The sequence below is a fragment of the Leopardus geoffroyi genome, chromosome E1, assembly GCF_018350155.1.
Source record: "Leopardus geoffroyi isolate Oge1 chromosome E1, O.geoffroyi_Oge1_pat1.0, whole genome shotgun sequence".
Classification (NCBI taxonomy): domain Eukaryota; kingdom Metazoa; phylum Chordata; class Mammalia; order Carnivora; family Felidae; genus Leopardus; species Leopardus geoffroyi.
In genome coordinates this window covers 23,132,786-23,151,798 of record NC_059330.1, presented here as the reverse complement: position 1 = coordinate 23,151,798, position 19,013 = coordinate 23,132,786, and the positions used below count along the sequence as shown (strand labels likewise).

The 19,013-nt window shown below is 43.6% G+C and overlaps 1 protein-coding gene across 1 annotated transcript; it reads left to right on the top strand.

Annotated features, from left to right (window-relative positions):
• Positions 1-14,519: 14,519 nt before the first annotated feature.
• LOC123604455 (C-C motif chemokine 23-like) lies at positions 14,520-18,595 on the top strand. Its single transcript, XM_045490547.1, has 4 exons — positions 14,520-14,677; positions 17,277-17,324; positions 17,805-17,916; positions 18,316-18,595. Exons 1-4 carry the CDS (start codon positions 14,602-14,604, stop codon positions 18,401-18,403), a joined length of 324 nt encoding a protein of 107 aa, XP_045346503.1. The 5' UTR covers positions 14,520-14,601; the 3' UTR covers positions 18,404-18,595.
• Positions 18,596-19,013: the final 418 nt, after the last annotated feature.

Below are 19,013 nucleotides of genomic sequence, written 5' to 3'. Positions count from 1 at the left end.
AAACCAAATTTTCCATTATTTTCTTTTGCTGTTAGTTGATTTCATTACCGGTAGTGATGGGTAATTGTTTGCTTTTTCTGATATTTTTGATAGGCTCTTGTTAGCTTGGCAGGAATTTGGGTTCAAAGATCTCTTTACAAAGGGAAAGAACACTTGGAGCCAGTTTGGAAATCAATAGCATGTTTCAGCTCAAAGTGGCAGACAAGAACTCCTCAATTTAGAATTTCTCCTATCCAAACCCCACTGAAATAATAATTTTGAAGAAACCAAAGAGTATGGCAGGAAGAAAGATGAATAGTCTAGGGTTTTCATCAAATTTCTTGAAGATGGAAAATGAACAGAGTGCCATGAACAGATCAAACATAGCAGAGGAGGCCAGAACCCTGGACATACACAGGAGGAACCAGAGGTGGAGGCACCGGGCTCTGGGCGGCAGGTGGGGAGAGCAGGAGCCAGAGGAGGGTGGTAGTCCTGGAGATGGGTCAGTGAGCAGCTATGGGCAGATGCCTTTGTCCTACCCTTTCCCACCACTGGGACTTGCAGTATCAAAGTAAAAACTTGCCCTAGACAAAGTTAAACAAGCAATCAAGACTTTATTCTCTCTCTCTCTGAAAAAAGTAAACATTTTAAAAAACTAAAAAAAAAAAGTTAAGCGTCTGACTTCAGCTCACTTCATGAGTTTGAGCCCCGTGTCGGGCTCTGTGCTGACAGCTCAGAGCCTGGAGCCTGCTTCAGATTCTGTGTGTGTCTCTCTCTCTCTTCCCCTCCCCCACTCATGCTCTCTCACTCTCTCACTCTCTCTCAAAAAAAAATAAACATTAAAAAATTTTAAAAAAAGACTTTATTCAAGACTGTTACAATAGGGGAGAGAGAATGAACTCAAGCCCAACTGAAACAAAGGGCAGGAGGATTCTGAAGCACTGGGGTGAGCTAAGAAAAGTAGTGAAGGACCTTAGCAGGAAATGGATCTGTGGGATGCACCCAGCGCATGGAGTTGTTCCTGAGTTTGTAAAGGTGCTTCTCTGTGATTAGTCAGTGTTTGCTAATTGACACCTATTGAAGTTAGGCTCCCACAGTCCCACAGAGACTGGGATTACAGGGGTGCTGTCTTCCTTGATGATTACCTTTCAAAGCAATGGTTTCTAAGTCCTTGAGATTTGGTCCTACCAGGATAGTAAAACTGACAAGATCCTGGGAGAAGATTTTTATATATTTCAAAGAGGCAGAGAATGATTTTACAGTTTCAAGTTTTCTAAAGTAAATGCTCTAAGAAGGAGAGGCCAGGGGATTACAGGCAGAAAGAAACCTAAGATTTGGTAAAGCTGAGGATAGCATTAAGGTCATCTCAGGCACAGGCCAGAGTTTATCCCTAGGAATTGTACTAAACAGGGGTACCCTAGGTGGTTCAGGCGGTTAAGCGTTGGATTTCAGCTAGGTCATGAGATCGAGTCCTGTGTTAGGAAGCCTGCTTGGGATTCTCTCTCTCTCTTTCTCCCTCTCTCCCTCTCTCTGCCTCTCCCCTGCTCTCTCTCTCTCTTACTCAAAATAAACAAATAAACTTTAAAAAAAAAAAGAAAAGAAATTGGAGGGCACCTGGGTGGCTCAGTTGGTTAAGTGTCTGACTTCGGCTCAGGTCATGATCTCATGGTTCATGAGTTCGAGTCCCACGTCGGGCTCTGTGAGTCTGGAGTCTGCTTCAGATTCTGTGTCTCCCTCTATCTGCTCCTCCCCTGATCATGCCGTGTCTATCTGTCTCTCTCTCAAAAATAAATAACAAACATTAAAAAAATTAAAAAAAAAAAGAAATTGGAAACAATGCAGAACAGAAAGGGTATGCATCCAATGGAAAGTGGGAAGCAGTAAAATTCAACGCACTGGATTTCTATCCAGCCACTGCTGAGTTGTTTAAAAGAGGACAGATTGAGATTATCACACTTCATCATCCATGTACATTAAAATCCCACAAAGCATTATTTAGTGTTCAAGAATACACATCTCAACAAAGGTACACATTGAATACATCAAAACGAGTGCCCCTGGGGCAAGGAGAGTGGGCACACACTTGTAGCGAGACAGGAAAAGGAAAACAAGCATGAGCAATGGAAATGTCAATGACGAAAGGCAAAGAAAGAGGCAGCTTTGCCAATAGTCTATTCTTGCTTTTTGGAAATCCAAACACAGAGGAATTTTATATTAATCCTTTACAAATACTGCTTTACTCATCAAGACATCTTATAAGATAGGGGTTATTTGGCACATTTTACAGGTGTGAAAAACAAGACTAAGAAAGGTAAATAGATTTGCCCAAGGTTACAAAGTTAATGATTTTAGCAAGAACATTCCCAGTGTGAGCATTGGAGTCAGACATCTTGATTTCATATGTGAACTTGGCCATGGACTTCACGTGACCCCAACAAGCTACTTGTCCTCGTTGACCTTCAGATTCCATACCTACAATAATAACATCTCCAGGTTTGCTTTGTGAATCGAATGAGATGTGTATCTCCCCCCAGAACACAAAAATAAGTTTATCACTTCTCCTCTGTGCAGGGAAGTGTGTTTAGCTGAGCAAAGAAAAGGTTCTTAGAGGAGATATGAGGTGGAGAGCAAGTTTTGTGTCTTTCTTTAGTAATAGGAAGAAGGTGAAAACCTCAATACCATGATAATACTTTTTGTAGCTCAGGTGCTATGGCTCCCTACATATTTCTATCAAAGGCATCTCCATCCACCCTGACATTTGTGATGGGACCTGGGAGTCAACTTCTCTATCCCTCATCAACATGTAATCAATCCCCAAGTTGCCTGCTTTTCCAAAACGTACATATCAAATTCACCCATTTGTTCTTTCTGCACCACCTCTCACCTGACATATGGCATCACCTCTTGACTGTATCCTTTCCAGTCCTTTCTCTGCAGAGTGATCTTTTTATAGACCATAATAGAACATATCACTCCCCTGCTCGAAACACTTTGGTTGCCTACCTTACACAATAGAAATGTGAAGTGTTTAATTATCCCCAGCTCTTTCCACCACGTGAGGATAGAAGAAGTCTGCAACCCAGAAGAAGAACCTCATCCAATCATGATGGCACATTGACCTCAGACTTACAGGCTCCCGAACTGCAAACAATAAATTTCAATTGTGCATAAGCTACCCAGTCTGTGGTATTTCATTTTAGCAGTCCAAATAAACTTAGACATTCATTAATTAATAAAGGTAAGAGTAAAACCTTACAACTATTCCAGTTCAGAGGATTCAAAAAGGACCTTTCACACACAAAATGCAAAGAATTCCACACGCACACACAAAATTACTAGAACTAATAGATGAATTCAGCCAAGTTGCAGGCTACAAGATCAATATGCAAAAATCAATTGTATTTCTGTACACTAGCAATGAACAACCAAAAAGGAAATTAAGAAAATAATTACATTTATAATAGTTTCAAAAAGAATAAAATACTTAAGAATAAATTCAACAAAAGAAATGCAACACTGTACATTGAAAACTACAAAATATCATTGAAAGAAATTAAAGAGCCACATAAATGGAAAAATGTCTCATGTTCATGGACTAGGACACTTACTATTGTTTAAGATAATAATACTTCCTCAAATATCTACAGATCAATGTAATTTCTCTCAAAATCCCAGCTAGCTTTTTTGAAGAGATTGACAAGCTGATCATAAAATTTATAGGAAATACAAGAGACCAAGAATACCAGGAAAATAAATCTTGAAAAAAAAAAAAAGCTGGAGCACTCACAATTCTTGATCTCAAAATTTACAACAAAGCTACAGTAACCAAGACAGTGTGGTCCTGGGATGAGGACAAAAACACAGATGAATAAAATGGAATTGAAAGTTGAGAAATAAACCCTTATATGTATTGTCAACTGATTTTTGACCCTGGTGCCAAAACAATTCAATGGAGAAAGATTAGTCTTTTCAGCAAAACGTGCTGGTATAACTGGGTTTATTCTTTCACCCGTATGTGAAAGAATAAAGTTGGGCTCTTCCTTACACCATACACAGAAATTAATGTGATGGAGAATTCAAACACACACATTTATTAGTTATCAGAAAAGCTGAAATAAATGTACAAAGAGATGCAAATTTGGTTAATATCCACAGGGCAATAATCAATTAAATTCCACCCGAAAAATTCATTTACATTTCTGTAGGTAATCATTTTTTTGCATCGCTGTTAGTTTTCTCTAACTTAAAGGGTCAAAAAATAATTCAAAGACAATGAAAGGGATGATTCCATATAGAATCAGATAACTCAAAAGAGTACCCCAGAGAGGATATCTAGTAATCTTTTTGGGGGAGGGGGTAGTTCATTCCAAAATCTTTCACAAGTTTTCTCAAGATTCCTCTTGGAGGAACCTTGGTCCCTAGCTTATTCTCACGCTGCAGATGTTAGCTTAAATGGCAATTCCTAGGTAGACACCTCCCCTGATGCCCAAACTGATGCCTAAACTAGATTAGTTTAGGATTTCCAGTTGTTCTCTTAAAGAGTATCCTGGGATTTCCTTCAGATCACTTACCACATTTGTAGAGATTTATTTGGGTAGTTGTTCCGTTACTATCTACTACTACGAGAACATGTTTCTTTTTTGCTCACCTCTGTATTCTGTCTTTAATAGGTACATAATAACTGTTTGTAAATTTAATCAATCAACCAATCAATTCACCAGTCAATCAGTGACGAATGCTACCCCAGCACCTTGTTGTCAACATAAACTATGAATCACAATCTTGAGAGAAAAAAATAGGTTTTCAGTTTCAAGTTTACCTTAAATTTTGCTTCATGAGAATTTAATGTCTGATTCATAACAGAAAAGCAAAAGCTTATAAAATTTCTTGAAGATTTTGGGCTTTATATAGCTATTATTATATATATATATATATAATATATATAATATATATATTATACTTAATATATTAAATACTATTAGCAGAGGAGGGAAGGTTTATTTTTCTGATTTTTTGGCACTCTTTTCAATGGGAAACTTTAGGCTAATTTATTCATATAGGAAGAGAAAAGGCTTTTGGTGTAGCTACAATTAGTCTTAAAAACAAAGGAAACCATTCACAAATATTCATAGCAGCTTTTACTTGTAACATCCCCAAACTGGAAAAAAACCAAATGTCCTTCAATGGATGAATGCTAGGACTGCATCACATCTACACCATGGGATACTACTCAGCCAAAACAAGAAGCTAACTATTGATATTCACAATAACTTGGATGGAGCTCAACAATTTTAGGCTAAGTGGAGGGGAAAAGCCAGTATCAGAGGTTACGTACCATATGATTCCATTTATTTATCTCGAGGGGACAAATCCCAGTGATGGAGAACAGATCACAGGGGTTAAGGATGGGCGAGGGCATGATGGGGCTATACCCCAATTGTGGTGGTGCTTGTATGAATTTATGCATGTGACAAAATTCATAGAAGGACACATCAAGAAAAAACCACAAGTGCATGTAAGAAGTGCTGACATGTTCATAAGATCTCTTTAGTTAATAATACCATTCTACTGTCAATCTCCTAGTTCTGGTGGTTGTACTAAAGTTTGGTAAGATGTCACTGGGTAGAGCTGGGGAAGGTTGCACAGGAACTCTCTGTACTGTTTTTGCCATTTCTATGTAAGTCTAAATTCATTTTAAAATAAAAAGTTAAGGGACGCCTGGGTGGCTCAGTTGGTTAAGTGTCCAACTCTTGATTTTGGCTCAGGTCATGATCTCATGGTTGGTAACATAGAGCCCCACGTTGGGCTCTGTGCTGACAGCTCGGAGCCTGCTTGAGATTCTCTCTCCCTCTCCCTCTGCCCCTCCCTTGCTCTCTCTCTCTCTCTCTCAAAATAAATAAATAAACATTTAAAAAAAATAAAATAGGGGTGCCTGGATGATTCAGTCAGTTGAGCATTCAGCTCTTGGTTTCATTTTGGCTGAGGTCATGATCTCACAGTTCGTGGGTTCGAGCCCCCATCAAGGATTCTCTCTCTCTCTCTCTCTCTCTCCTCTCTCTCTCTCTCCTTTCCCCTACTCGTGCTGTCTCTGTCTCTCTCAAAATAAACTTTAAAAATAAATAAATAAATAAAATAAAAAGTTGAAGTAAAGAAGATTCTTTGTGTCCTGAAAAAATTATTTCTCTCATCACTACTATAACTTAAACTGTGTTACGGTCTCCAAAATCAGTGGTTGGAGCCACAGAATTGTTCTTTCACATCCGGCAGCTTCTCGGCTCCTTATGTGAGGCTCCAGAGGGCTGAGACAGGGCTAAGAAGCACCGTGAGCAGAGTGGAGCCTCCTGTGAATAAGGCAATGGAAAAGCTCCTTTTCTGGCTGTTCTCCCGACAACGTTCAGGGAGAGAGGCTCTGGGGGGAGTACAGGGAAAGGCTTGGTGCATGGGGAAGTAGTTACCTTACCACAGTTGGCTCGGCGTGGGACAGGCTTAGTGGGCATTCTGCATTAGCGCAGCATTTCCAGGAACAGGCTAGTTGGTTTGCAGAGGTGGCACAGCGGGCAGGAGCGACCCCATCCTAGGACTATACGTTTATTCCAACAAGACAAAACTACCAAATCGGAGAGAAATCATCAAGCTCCTTTTCACAGGTTGTGGAAGCTCATTCAGAGAGGTTCAATGACACTTGTAGCAAAACAAGTTAGTAATGTTAGTTTTGAGCTTTGGAATCGACATTCTGGAGGGATGCTATTCCCTTGTCACCTGTCCCTCACTGCTAATATGGCATTCAAGGACATTTTGTAAATTCCAACCCCAACTAAAGTTAAACCAGGTGCAGGGACTGTGCAGTATTGCCCTCTGTGTGTCCAGAGAGTCACCATACTCTTTCTAACTCGGGAGGCAGGGGAGTCTATTCTATAAGAGTCCTCCTCCCCCTGTGAATCTCGCCTCGTTGTCAAGGGGAAAGGCCCAGAGTCTAAGATTCAAACTCATCGCTCCTCTCTAGATCCTGGGGTTTGGCTTTTGCTCTACAGCTTTGCAGTAAAGCAAAAGCAATAATCTGACCACGTATCTTGAGGTTTATGTAACTGGAAGGACACAATTATCGAAAAGTCAGGAAACACCAATTCCCCAGGCAGGGATGGGGCTGGTGAGTCTGGGACTCTTGCTCCTCTTTGAGCCTCCAGGGATCCAAAGACAGGAAGTGCTGTGGCAAATATAGGGGGAAGGGAGGGACAGTAAGGAAATGTTGGTGAGAAGCGGACAGGTCTGCTTAAGGGTGTTTAGGTGGTGCTGAGGCCCACGTGAGCCCAAAGAAGGGTCTCAGGGACCTTGAAGGGGCTTCCCAGGAGCAGCCCATGAGGCGGTACCTGCGAACCACTGGGAAGCATTTGGCATCAGTCTCTCTCCCAGGAAGAGACAGATGTCCCATGATATACATAGATCAGAGCCCCTGTGCATGTGTCACGGATACCTTGAATGGGGACAACTTTGGGGAGCAACTACACAGCAGTCTCTTGCTCAGTCTTGAATTCCAAGGGCTAGTCTGTCCTCAGCTCCTGGATAAAACTCACGGCAGTCCCCATGATTTTCCTAGTTGCTCTCAAATAAGACCAACCATTCTGCAGTCTCTTAAGTCACAAAACACAGTGTCAATATAAATAAATGAATAAAATTTACAATCCCATGTAAAGAAAGTTCCACGTCAATCTCACTTCAGTGAGCACCTTGCAGGCAGAAAGCCTGTAGTCGGGGCCGGAGGGCTTTCCCCACCCAGCCCTTGTGCTTCCCCTGCTGGAAGATAGAAAAGGTGAGGCCTTGTATGGCCCCATTTATATCAGATGCCCAGAACAGGCAAATCTCTGGAGACAGAAAGTTAGATTAGTGGTTGCCAGGAGCTGCGGGGAGGGGAAAATGCAGGTGAGTGCTAATGGGCCTAGGGTTTATTTGGGGGGGCGAAGGGACCAGTGATCCACCAGAAATGGTATAAAGACTATTTCAAAGTGAAAACATCTGAGCTACAACAGATGCGGGAAGAATCTTATCTGAATGTCCCTTACTGACTAAAGCGGACCTTTATCAGAGTCAGCTGCCACCACCCCCACCTCCAAGGTCATTAAAAAAAAAAAAAAAACTGTGGAGGGGCACTGGGTGGCTCAGTCCATTATGCATCTGACTCTTGGTTTTGGCTCAGGTCATGATCTCACAGTTTATGAGTTCAAGCCTCACAATGGGCTCTGCACTGACAGCTCAGATCCTGCTTGGGATTCTCTCTCTCTCCCTCTCTCTCTCTCTCTCTCTCTCTCTGCCTCTCTCCTGCTTGCTCTCTCTCAAGAATAAGTAAATTAAAAAAAATTTTTTAATAAAAATTTTTTAAAACCTGTGTAAATGAGCCTCATCAGAACCTTCCATCCCTAGAAGCGCTAACCTTCCCCTCCCCCTTCAGCTGGTATATAAACATTTACCCCTAGCTGTGTGGGGGAGCTTCTCTCTAGATACAGCACTCCCACGGGTGCAATAAACTTTCCCCCTGATAATCTGTCTTTTGTCAATTAGGTCACAGACTCCTGATCACCAGACCTAAGTCGGTAGAGAACAAGTTTTTATTCCCAAGAGTGGCAATTAAAATGTCCAGGAATTAGATAGTGGTGATGGTTTCACGACCCTGTGAATATAAACCACTGGATTTAAAAGGGTAAATTTTAACTCAATAGAAATGAAGTGAGGGGAACTAGAAAGTTCCTACTTGATTGGTCTGTCCCGGACATCTAGCTGTGATGCTCTGGACTTGGCAGGAATTTGAAGCTGACCCTTTCTCTTATAATGCCCACCACCCACCCACTTACGGCTGGTACCTGTCAGTCCTGAGAAAGACAGTGTTAACTCCTTCTCTCTGCAGATGGCTGTTCTTCCTTCCAGGTGGTCCCCTTGGACAGGACCTCAGATGACCTGCACTGGCCCCTCCTCTGGCTCAAGACTTATGCCTGCCTGGCCCATGGCAAACCCACACTCCTTGCCCTGAGCAAACCATCCAATGCAACAGCTCTCCCTCTGTACCACCCTCAAAGCAGCTGGCCAGACCATCTCTCCTCCTTCAGATTCTCTAGACCCGAGTCAGACAGCTGTTCACTGCATCCCCCAAACTGCTGAGTCACCTGGTTGAAGCCCCTCTTTCTAACATTAGGTGTAGAGAAAAAAACACTTCCAGCCTGCCCTGTGAGAAGTAGAATTTACTGCCTCTTGAAACCTTCTTCTACCCCTTTCCACCCCCTCCCAACTTTGATACTTTCAATGTGAGTTCAAAGGTTAAAAAGTTACAATGAATCTTCTTTGTGATCTGTATCAAGGTGGTATTGTGCCCATATGAGTGATATTTACCATATTTTTCCACATGTCTTTTGGAAAGAGGAGGGAAGTTGCCAATCTGGTAAAGGGGAAAATCAGGAAACCAGTAGAATCTGTCTCTGTGTCCCTCAGCTTCCCTCATTATGCCTCTTTAGGGGATCCCCACTGCCCCCCAGTCCTTAGTTGCTCAGTGTCCTCAATTGTATTCTCCTCAGGTGCCATCCTAAAATCAGCTCTCAGGGTCTCTTTTCATACTGAAGTGTGAATGACTAACCAAGGCTTTAACAGGTTTTGAAAGGCCAAAACCAAAACTCAGGAATCAGACATGAGGTGTGGAACAGCTAGTGGCTTCTGGGATTTGGGGCCACCCAAGCTTTCCCGCAAGGATGGAAGGGAGGGCAGGGGAGAATGGGGCAGTAAGCTCTTGGGCACAGGTAAAGGCCTGATGTTTCAGGGCCAAATAGGGAATAGGGCTTGGGAAGGCAGGAAGGCAGTCAGGGATGCTAATAGAAACCTGAGACTTGTAATCCTACAGACAGCCCATTGCCACCTGGCCCACTCGGGACAGAGGACAGCAGAGTCACAGGAGGGAGAAAAGGCACTTAGATTTGTGGAGTACAAAGCCACAGCTGAGAGTGGCTGTTCCCATTGGGTATCTGCGTGATGAGCTCCGAGGGAACAGACACATGGATCTTGCCTCTCCAGGAATGTGGAACCACTCCTCCTCCAGACCTCTTCATCGCATAAGAAGTATCTATCTGGTCCCCAACCCCCACCCGATTTTGGCAATGAGGTAGGGGTCCCACCCAGTATCCCCCATCATTAAGAGACCCTGTCCTGTCTATTCCCATGGATGCAACTGAGCCCAGCCCTGATCATTTCCCACTGGAGGACTGTGACAGCAATGGCCTTGTCACTGGTTTGTTCACCCTGAACCCATTCTTCACAGACTATCAGAGTGAGCTCACCGAAGTGTAAAACCCATCGTGCTTTCTCTGCCTAAAACACACCAAAATCTTCCCACTGGCCTCAGAATAAACCTCATATCCACAACATGGCCTATTTGCCCTGGGCAATCTAACACCAGTCTGCCTCTCCAGCCCCATCAGGTACTCCTTTCCCCAGCCATACTCAGTCCGTGACATATGCTAGGACTTTGCACCTCAGGACTTTTGCATAAGCTATTTCCCTTACTTGTATTTCTCTTTTCCTTGCTTTTCAACCTAGTTAACATTGCTCATTTTTTAGCTCTAAGTTCATAAGTTCTCTTCTTAGAGAAGCAATATAGTCCTTTCAAAGTGTTGCTTATTACATTGTGTAAGTATATGTCTATTTGTGTGATTATTTATTTAACATAGGTCTCCAGGAGAACAGGGACATGATCTTTTGGCCCTCCGTGGTATTCTTGGTGCCAAGCAGAAGGCTGAACACACAGTGGGCACTTAGTTAATACTGAGCCTGGGTGTCTCAGTCTGTTAATGGATGGATGGGTGGGTGAATATTCTAACAGGAAGCTCCCACTAATTTTTCTTTTGCCTCAGGTTCCAGTGTGCTGTAGCACAGCACTGTTAATAATCCTGTCTTTATTCAAAACTTTGATTTTGTATTCACTGTGGATTCTTTGGCAAATTCATTTTTAAAATATCTTATTAAAATATTATTTATCTCGGGGCACTGGGGTGGCTCAGTCGGTTACACATTCGACTCTTGGGTTTGGCTTACATCAGGATCTCACAGTTCGTGGGTTCAAGGCCCACGTTGGGCTCCATGCTGACAGCTAGGAGCCTAGAGCCTGCTTCAGATTCTGTGTCTCCCTCTCTCTCTCTCTCTCTCTGCCCCTTCCTCGCTCGCACTCTGTCTCTCTCTCAAAAATAAACAAACATTAAAATTTTTTAATATTACTTATCTTGATGTATCGAGTTTTCTTGGTGCCCTCTTTTGTGCCCCAAACCAGCGCTCCACTCACCACACCCTAGTTATATCCCTGCCCATAGTAAGGAATTAATAAATGGCAACTATTGTTAAAATAACTACTACTGTATAGATAAGACATAAGAGGGCAATTGTAGGTTTTAGAGTCAGACAGATTTAGGTTCCTGGCTTATTCATTGATCAAGCAATCATTCATTTGTTTATACACCTGGTCAATGATTTCGTTCAGAGCCTCTTCTGTACCACCCATTTTCCAAACATGCCTTCAGGGAGCTTCCATTCTGGATGCTCTGTCACTGACCAGCTTGTGACCTTCCATGAGCCATTTACACTTCCAAAGGCTCATCAGGCCCTTTGTCTGTAACAGGGTAATACTGGTAACATCTGCCTGTATTGTGCAAAGGTTGGGAATTTTAGCAATTAGTTATGTCAATAGACATGGACCAACACCTGATACCCAATGCAATGCCCCGTCTGGTGTGATTCACAGTTTCAAGGACAGAGGCCCACCAAGGGTAAGTGTCCTCTCTAGGGCCACACAGCTTTCAGAAGCAGAAACAAAGACAAACCTAGTCTTCCTGCTTCATGGTGAATGCTTTGCTGTGCTGGGTGGATACAGACAAACCTCCCCTTCCCAACCCAGCATCTTCCTGAGGCCTGGAGGGATTGGGAAATGGTAGTGACTGCTTCCTTGTGCATGCAGGACAGGTCTGCCCTGTTGTGGCCTGCCCTGGGTGCCCACAGAGGCATAGTCCAGCCTTTGGGAGGGTCTGAGGGAAGGAGTGGACAGGAGGGGTTAGTACAGAAGGAAGAGAGGTATTAGAAAAAGACTCATTTAGGGGCTCCTGGGTGGCTCAGTCGGTTGAGCATCCGACTTCAGCTCGGATCATGATCTCACAGTTCTCATGAGCTTGAGCCCCACATGGGGCTCTCTGCTGTCAGCACAGAGCCCAGTTCAGATCTTTCCACCACCCGCTCTGCACCTCCCCCTCTGGTTCTCTCTCTCTCTGTCTCTCAAAAATAAACAAACAAAAAAAAAGAAAAAGATAAACTTAAAAATATAAGGAAGAATAGGCATCCAGAAGGGGGCCAGGCCATCCCCTCTCCATGGTATGCTGCTGTCTCCTCCTTCCTCCATCCCCATGCTGTCACAAACAGAGAAGCAGGTCCAGGTCTCCTAGTGGACATGGCCCAGCCTCACGCCACCCTTCTCTGGGCAGAAGCAAAGGTTGCACCTATGGTCTCTCTTCTGTCTCTCAGAAAATCCCACATGGTCTGTGACACGTTCTTTTAAGACCTGTCCTTTCTGCCTTGAAGCAGTTAACCTTCCGTGGTGATAAGAAGCCAGCAAGGCTTGAGTGGGTACTTTCCAGGGGGGAGGCGTAGACTTCTGAACACCTGCCAAGTATACAGACACAGGGAGAGGCTGTGGCCTTCTGGCCTGGGCTGGACCCACAGGGAGATGGGTGTGGGTGCCTATCCCAGTGGGTAGAGAGGACCTGAGTCTGGGAGGGAGAAGATGAAGAGGGGAGTCAGCTGAGGGGCACACGAATCACTGAGGAAGACACTGTCTGGGGTCCTGGGGAATAGATGACAATCCCTCAGAAAGGAGACTGGCCCTAATCTAGAAGTTTACAGGATTCCATGAGGAGGATAGCTGAAGGGAGGTTTCACTCCTAATCCTCTGCCTCTCACCTCTCAGTTTCATCATCCAAAAGAGCCAATGCTTGTGTGCCAACCCGGGGCTGCCTGGGTGTGAGAAATAAGGCCACTGACCCAATCAAAGGAGGGACACAGAGACTCAGAGCACAGTGAAACAAGGCTTTAATCAATGTTCTTGCAAGAGCCAGTGTCTGATGGATAGGCACACCAGGGGCGGTTACAGCAGGCAATTTATCTCCTAGCATGCAAGTCCCTCTCCTGGTTCCTCATTGGCTGAGTATACAGAGGCAAGCCCCTCCCCTGGTTCCTCATTGGCTGAGTATACAGAGGCTACATCCTTACCCAAAGTTGCCTATGCCCATGTAAGGCAAAAAGTAGTCTGATTGGAACAAACGCACATTCCTTGAGGTGACACAGAGACTTCAGTTCTTTGGCACATGCTCATTGCAAAGCCCACGAAAATAAGCCTATGAAATGGAGAGGGGAAGAAGAACCAGGAAGTGAAGTGTCTAAGGGTGTGGGACTCCATTGTTGGGGGTGGGGGGTAGGGTTCGTACATATTTCCAATAGGTTATAAACCTATTTTAACAAGACAGCACAGCTCTTATTTGGTATTTCTGAAAATGAATCATCTCACTTCTCACACTGGGTCACGACTACAAACTACATATCACACAGGAGGTTGCAGATTATTAAAAGGATTGGGGTTTACACTGAGTGGGATTAAAAAGCCATTGGAGGCTCTCTCTCTCAAAAATAACATTAAAAACTAAATAAATAAAGTATAAACACTTTTTTTAAAAACAGGAGGCACCGGGATGACTCAGTCAGTTAAGTGTCTAACTCTTGGTCTGGGCTCAGTTCATGATCTCACAGTTCTTGGGTTTGAGCCCCACATTGGGCTCTGTGCTGACAGTGAGAAGCCTGCATAGGATTCTGTCTCCCCCTCTCTCTGCCTCTCTCTCTCTCTCTCAAAAGTAAATAAACACTTTTTTTTTTAAAGCCATTGGAGGGTTTTGAACAGGATACCAGAGTTGATTGATATTTTAACAGGGTCACTATAGCTGCATTGCTGAGAATGACCTGAAGGGCACAAAGTCATTAAAGAGACAAGTTGGAAGCTTTTGCAAGAATCTCTGTGAGAGACAAGGGTAGCCTGGACCAGGTGGAGAGAGAGGAGGTGCTGAGGAATAATGAGATTCTGGATATGTTTTTGAAAGTAGAATCAACTGTGTTTATGAATGGCTTGGATATGGGGCATGAAACAAAGAGAAGGGTCAAGGATGAGGAGTCTGCGTAAGGAATCTCATGACCAGTTTACCAACTATTTGTGCACTTGAAGGTACTTAACTCTTGAGGAAAACACTGCAACATCAAGGATGAAATGAATTTCCTGGAGGAAGAGTCCTTCATGAAATAGTCACTCTCTGTGCCTGTATCCACTGGGCAGTTGGGAAAGCATGAAGGCACCTTTGCCCTCTACTTCCTATTGCATTCTCAGCCTTGTTCCGTTTTTCAGAAATAGCATGTTGCCTATTGTATAACCAAAGAATAGAATTCTGACCCTCTGCCCTGTGACTTCCTGATCCTCCTCTCTTATAAATACAAGAGCAGAACTGGGATCCCAGGGAATCAGAGAGCACAGTGCCAGGAGTCCCCAGAGCAGCTTCACCTTCCACTGGGAAAATGAAGGTCTTCGCAGCTGCCCTCCCCTTCCTCATTGTTGCTACTGCCTTTGGAGCCCAGGTCCAGGCCCTTCATGGTGAGTTCAGTGAGCCTTCTCACTGGTGATAGGCTCCATAGTAACTTGCAATCTGGAGAGGAGACACAAAAGGACACCTTTGTCCTCCTGTGACTGCTCCCTGTCCCAGGCGCAGATGTGAATTTGCCACTTGTTTAAAAGCAGTTGGGTGTGGACCTCCCTCTGCAGCCTTTGGTCTCCGGGAAAAACTGTACAAATGACTGGTCCCCTAAGGGAAATAATCCTCTCCCTTTTCATGACCAGAATTATTTGATACCTTCTCTTAGCTGAACTAGGGTGGTTAAGTGCTAAATCAAAAGAAGTGTAGTAAAATTGTAAATTTGTAGAAAGAAGCATAGAATTCTACAATGTTAGAAGGATTACATACCATCTAGCGTAAAACTATCATTTTGAAGAGGAAATGGGACAAGCCAGGAAAGTGACTCACCCACGTCACCTAACCATTCTATGTATTTAACAAATAACTATCTAATGCTTCCTATATGCAAGCAGGCACTGTTCTAAGTGTCTTATGGACTTAATACATTAGATCCCCCTAACAACCCTGTGGGGTAGACTATCGACAACTTGTATAGATTTGCATATATTATTATCATCATTCTGATTTTACAGTTGAGAAAACTGAGGCATAAGAAATTTAGACAACTTGCTTAAGATTACACAACTATTAAGTGGTAGAATGAGGGTCTGAGCTAGTTAGGAGGCTGCTATGGAAAGACAAGGCCACTGAAGATTTTATTTTGCAAGCACCACACACCTCATAGCAAACATATCAAGTATACCTCCTTAAATAGAATTCATGCATGCCTCAGTGCATGCCTCCTTAAATAGAATTGATATGTAACTATATAAGAAATAAGCTAAAAGTGTGGTTGGGTTTGACTAGTTAGCAAAATGCAAGTCCACAATCCCTAATCAAAAACTTTGGCGCTGGATGTGTTTTGGAATGCAGAATTATTCCATTTTTAAAAAGGTAATATAGGGGCACCTGGGTGGCTCAGTTGGTTGAGTATCCAATTGTTGGTTTTGGCTCAGGTCATGATCTCACGGTTCATGAGATTGAGCCCCCAGTCGGGCTCTGCACTGACAGCATGAAACTTGCTTGGGATTGTCTGTCTGTCTCTCTCTCTCTTTCTCAGTCTTTCTCTCCCTCTCTCTTTCTCTCCCTCTCTCTCTCTCTCTTTCTCTCTCTCTCTCTCTCTGCACCTCCCTGCTCACATGCTCTCTACTCAAAATAAATAAACTTTTAAAATAAAAATAAATTAAGTAGTAATAGAATATGATGTAGCAATCCCACTCTGAAATTATACCCAAAAGAACTGGAAGCAGGTACATGAAGAGATATGTGTAAACCCATGCTAATAACAGCATTATCCATTACAGTCAAAAGGTAAGAGCAGCCCAAGTGTCCGTCAACAAATGAAGAGATTTTTTTAATGGGGTATATACATACAACGAAACATTATTCAGCCTTATAAAGGCTAAAAAATGGATGAACATTGAAGACATTATGTTAAGTGAGATATACCAGTCACAAAAGGACAAATACTGTATGACTCCACTCATACGAGGTACTCAAAGTAGTCAAATTCAGGAACAGAAAGAATGGTAGTGGCCTGGGGCTCAGGGGGAGGAAAAATGGGAGTTATTGCTTCATAGTAAGGAGTTTCAGTTTTGCAAGATGAAAACCATTCTGTGGATGGATTGCGGTCATGGTTGCACAATATGTGAATATGCTTAATGCCACTGAACTGTGCACTTTTAAAAATGCTTAAAATTATAAATGTTTATCATGTATATTTCACATTTGCAATGAAATAAGTATCATTTTTTAAAAGGCAACATATACCTGGACATTACTTAACATCCCTGGCAGAGCTGGGGAAGTGTACTTCAAACATAGTAGTACTTTTGCAGCAAACACATACAAATATTTATGCTAATGGAATAAATAAAGATTATAAATAGCTTCTCTTCACCCTGGGTGGCACTGTGCCACCAAATCAGTTAATAAAAAATGTTTCTGTTTCCTGAGCCCTGTGGATTCTGGAAATGTACAGAAAGTATTGTGGGCTGTATCACATTATGTAGCTAATTCAACTGATTTATTCATTTGGGATTTACGGTTTGCTTTTTGAAAATTTTTTTAACGTTTATTTATTTTTGAGACAGAGAGAGACAGAGCATGAACAGGGGAGGGGCAGAGAGAGGGAGACACAGAATCTGAAACAGGCTCCAGGCTCTGAGCCATCAGCCCAGAGCCCGACGCGGGGCTCGAACTCACAGACCGCGAGATCATGACCTGAGCCGAAGTCGGCCGCTTAACCGACTGAGCCACCCAGGCGCCCCTCGGTTTGCTTTTTGTATTTCAAAGTCAACAGGATGATTTCACATCCCAAACAATTTCAAGAGTTTCCTGAAACATCTCAGGGCCCTAAGAGAGACAATGGGCCCTGAGGCAGACCTAGAACCCAGACAGTGTCCAGTGGTCCAGCATCATCACCTCCCTACCAAGGGATGGGGCTGAGGAATGAGACTGGTGGAGATACTGAGGCAATGCTGCCTCTGTGACTTCTCTTCCCTTGTTTCTCCCAAATAGAACCCATGGTGGCAATACGTCCGCATGAAACCTCGATACATCTGCAAGGTAAAAGTATATGTTATATTATAGCTTATGTTTAAAAGCAGCAGCTGCACAGGTCTGCCCGGTGGCTTCAAAACACCTCATTTATGAGGTGGGGGTTGGGGGAAAGGGGGGAAAGATCCTGAAGGTGGCGAACATCCCAAGGAAGATCGGGATAGAATTTTAGGGGTGACCTCTATTCCGCCCAGCTGTCTCCTGAGTTGGATCCCCTGGGTCAGCAGGTGCTCTCTAATGCCTCCTGCAGGCATCAGAAGTTTCCTCTTCTTTCAGAAATGATCATGGCCCTGCTGTGGCCCTGCCTGGGTGCCCCCAGACACATAGCTCAGCCCCAAGGAGAGGGAAGCAAGTGCCGAGGAAGAGAAGGTTCCCTTTGAAGTCCTGTGCCTTCTCACCCTCCCCAGGACTTTGGAGGAAAGGGGAAAAGGATCTAGTCTTCCTCAAAAAGAGACCCAGTCCCTAAATGACCCTTTCCCCTTGCTGCAGGCTTTCACCGTCCCTCTGACTGCTGCACCCAGTACACTCCACGGAAAATCCGATGTGGATTCATGGAAGATTACTATGAAACAAGCAGCGGGTGCTCCCAGCCAGGTGTCATGTAAGCACCAAGCTCACCAGCCATGTCTTGGGAGGGGAGGGCCTGATGGACAGGTATCTAGAAAAGTCCCACCCACCCTATGGATCCTGCCAGGTCATGATAGGCACGTGTCCTAATTAGGATCCTGCAGGGCATCAGGTATGAGATGTTCCTGAAGAGGGAGGCTGGAGACAGAAGGAGAGAACAGAAGAAAGGCTGCCCAAGGAGACTCCCATGAGTCACTAAGGCACCTCAGCAGATGCAGGGTCTCAGAGAGGAAGTGCCCTGAGCCCCTGCAGCAGAGAAAGAAAAGGACAGGCTGGGCTGAGTGAGGGATCCCAGGGCCAGGGAGGATGGGGCTCCCATCCCTATTTGCTGAACCCCCCTTAGTTTGTAATTTTTCTCCACCTTGCTCCCCAGCTTCCTCACCAAGAAGGGGCAGCGTGTCTGTGCCAACCCCTTTGATTTGGGAGTTCAGAATTGCGTGAGGTCCCTGAAGTCGAACTAATGATACAGACCTGAGAAAAAGGAAGCTTGCTTGAGGAGAAGGGATACTAGGTGCCAGCCACCCCTATTTCCACTTCTCCTGTCCCAACTACCTCCTGGGATTTTCTTGGCCTATTTTTTTAAAAAGCAACCATTACTGTTCTTTCTGCTCTGGTTATAAAAAGCAATGCATTAATAAAGAGTATCCAATGTAGCTTTCCTTGAACTTTAAGAGGAAAAACAAACTATAGGAATTGCTGAAAACTGGATTCTGCGTTCTTTTTTGAAATGAAACATAAGAGAATTTTTTAAAAGCTAAAGACATTCAAACTCATTCAAACATAGATTGAATATGTGTCCAAAATGTACTTAACCTATTTAATGAGGGAACCATAAAATGGAGCCAAAGGTCATCTGTGGAACAGAGACTTATATCATTAACTGGGATGGCATTCTAAAATGTTAAGTCAGGGAAAAACAGGGTAATATCCTGTAAGACAATACAACTGTGATTTGGGGGATTATCTTATCTACTAGACAAAAATCATTTACATCTGTGCTAGATAAATATTTGCATGTTAATGTAATTTCACAAAGTCTGGGGCCCCGTCAATAGTAAGTAGAACATCACT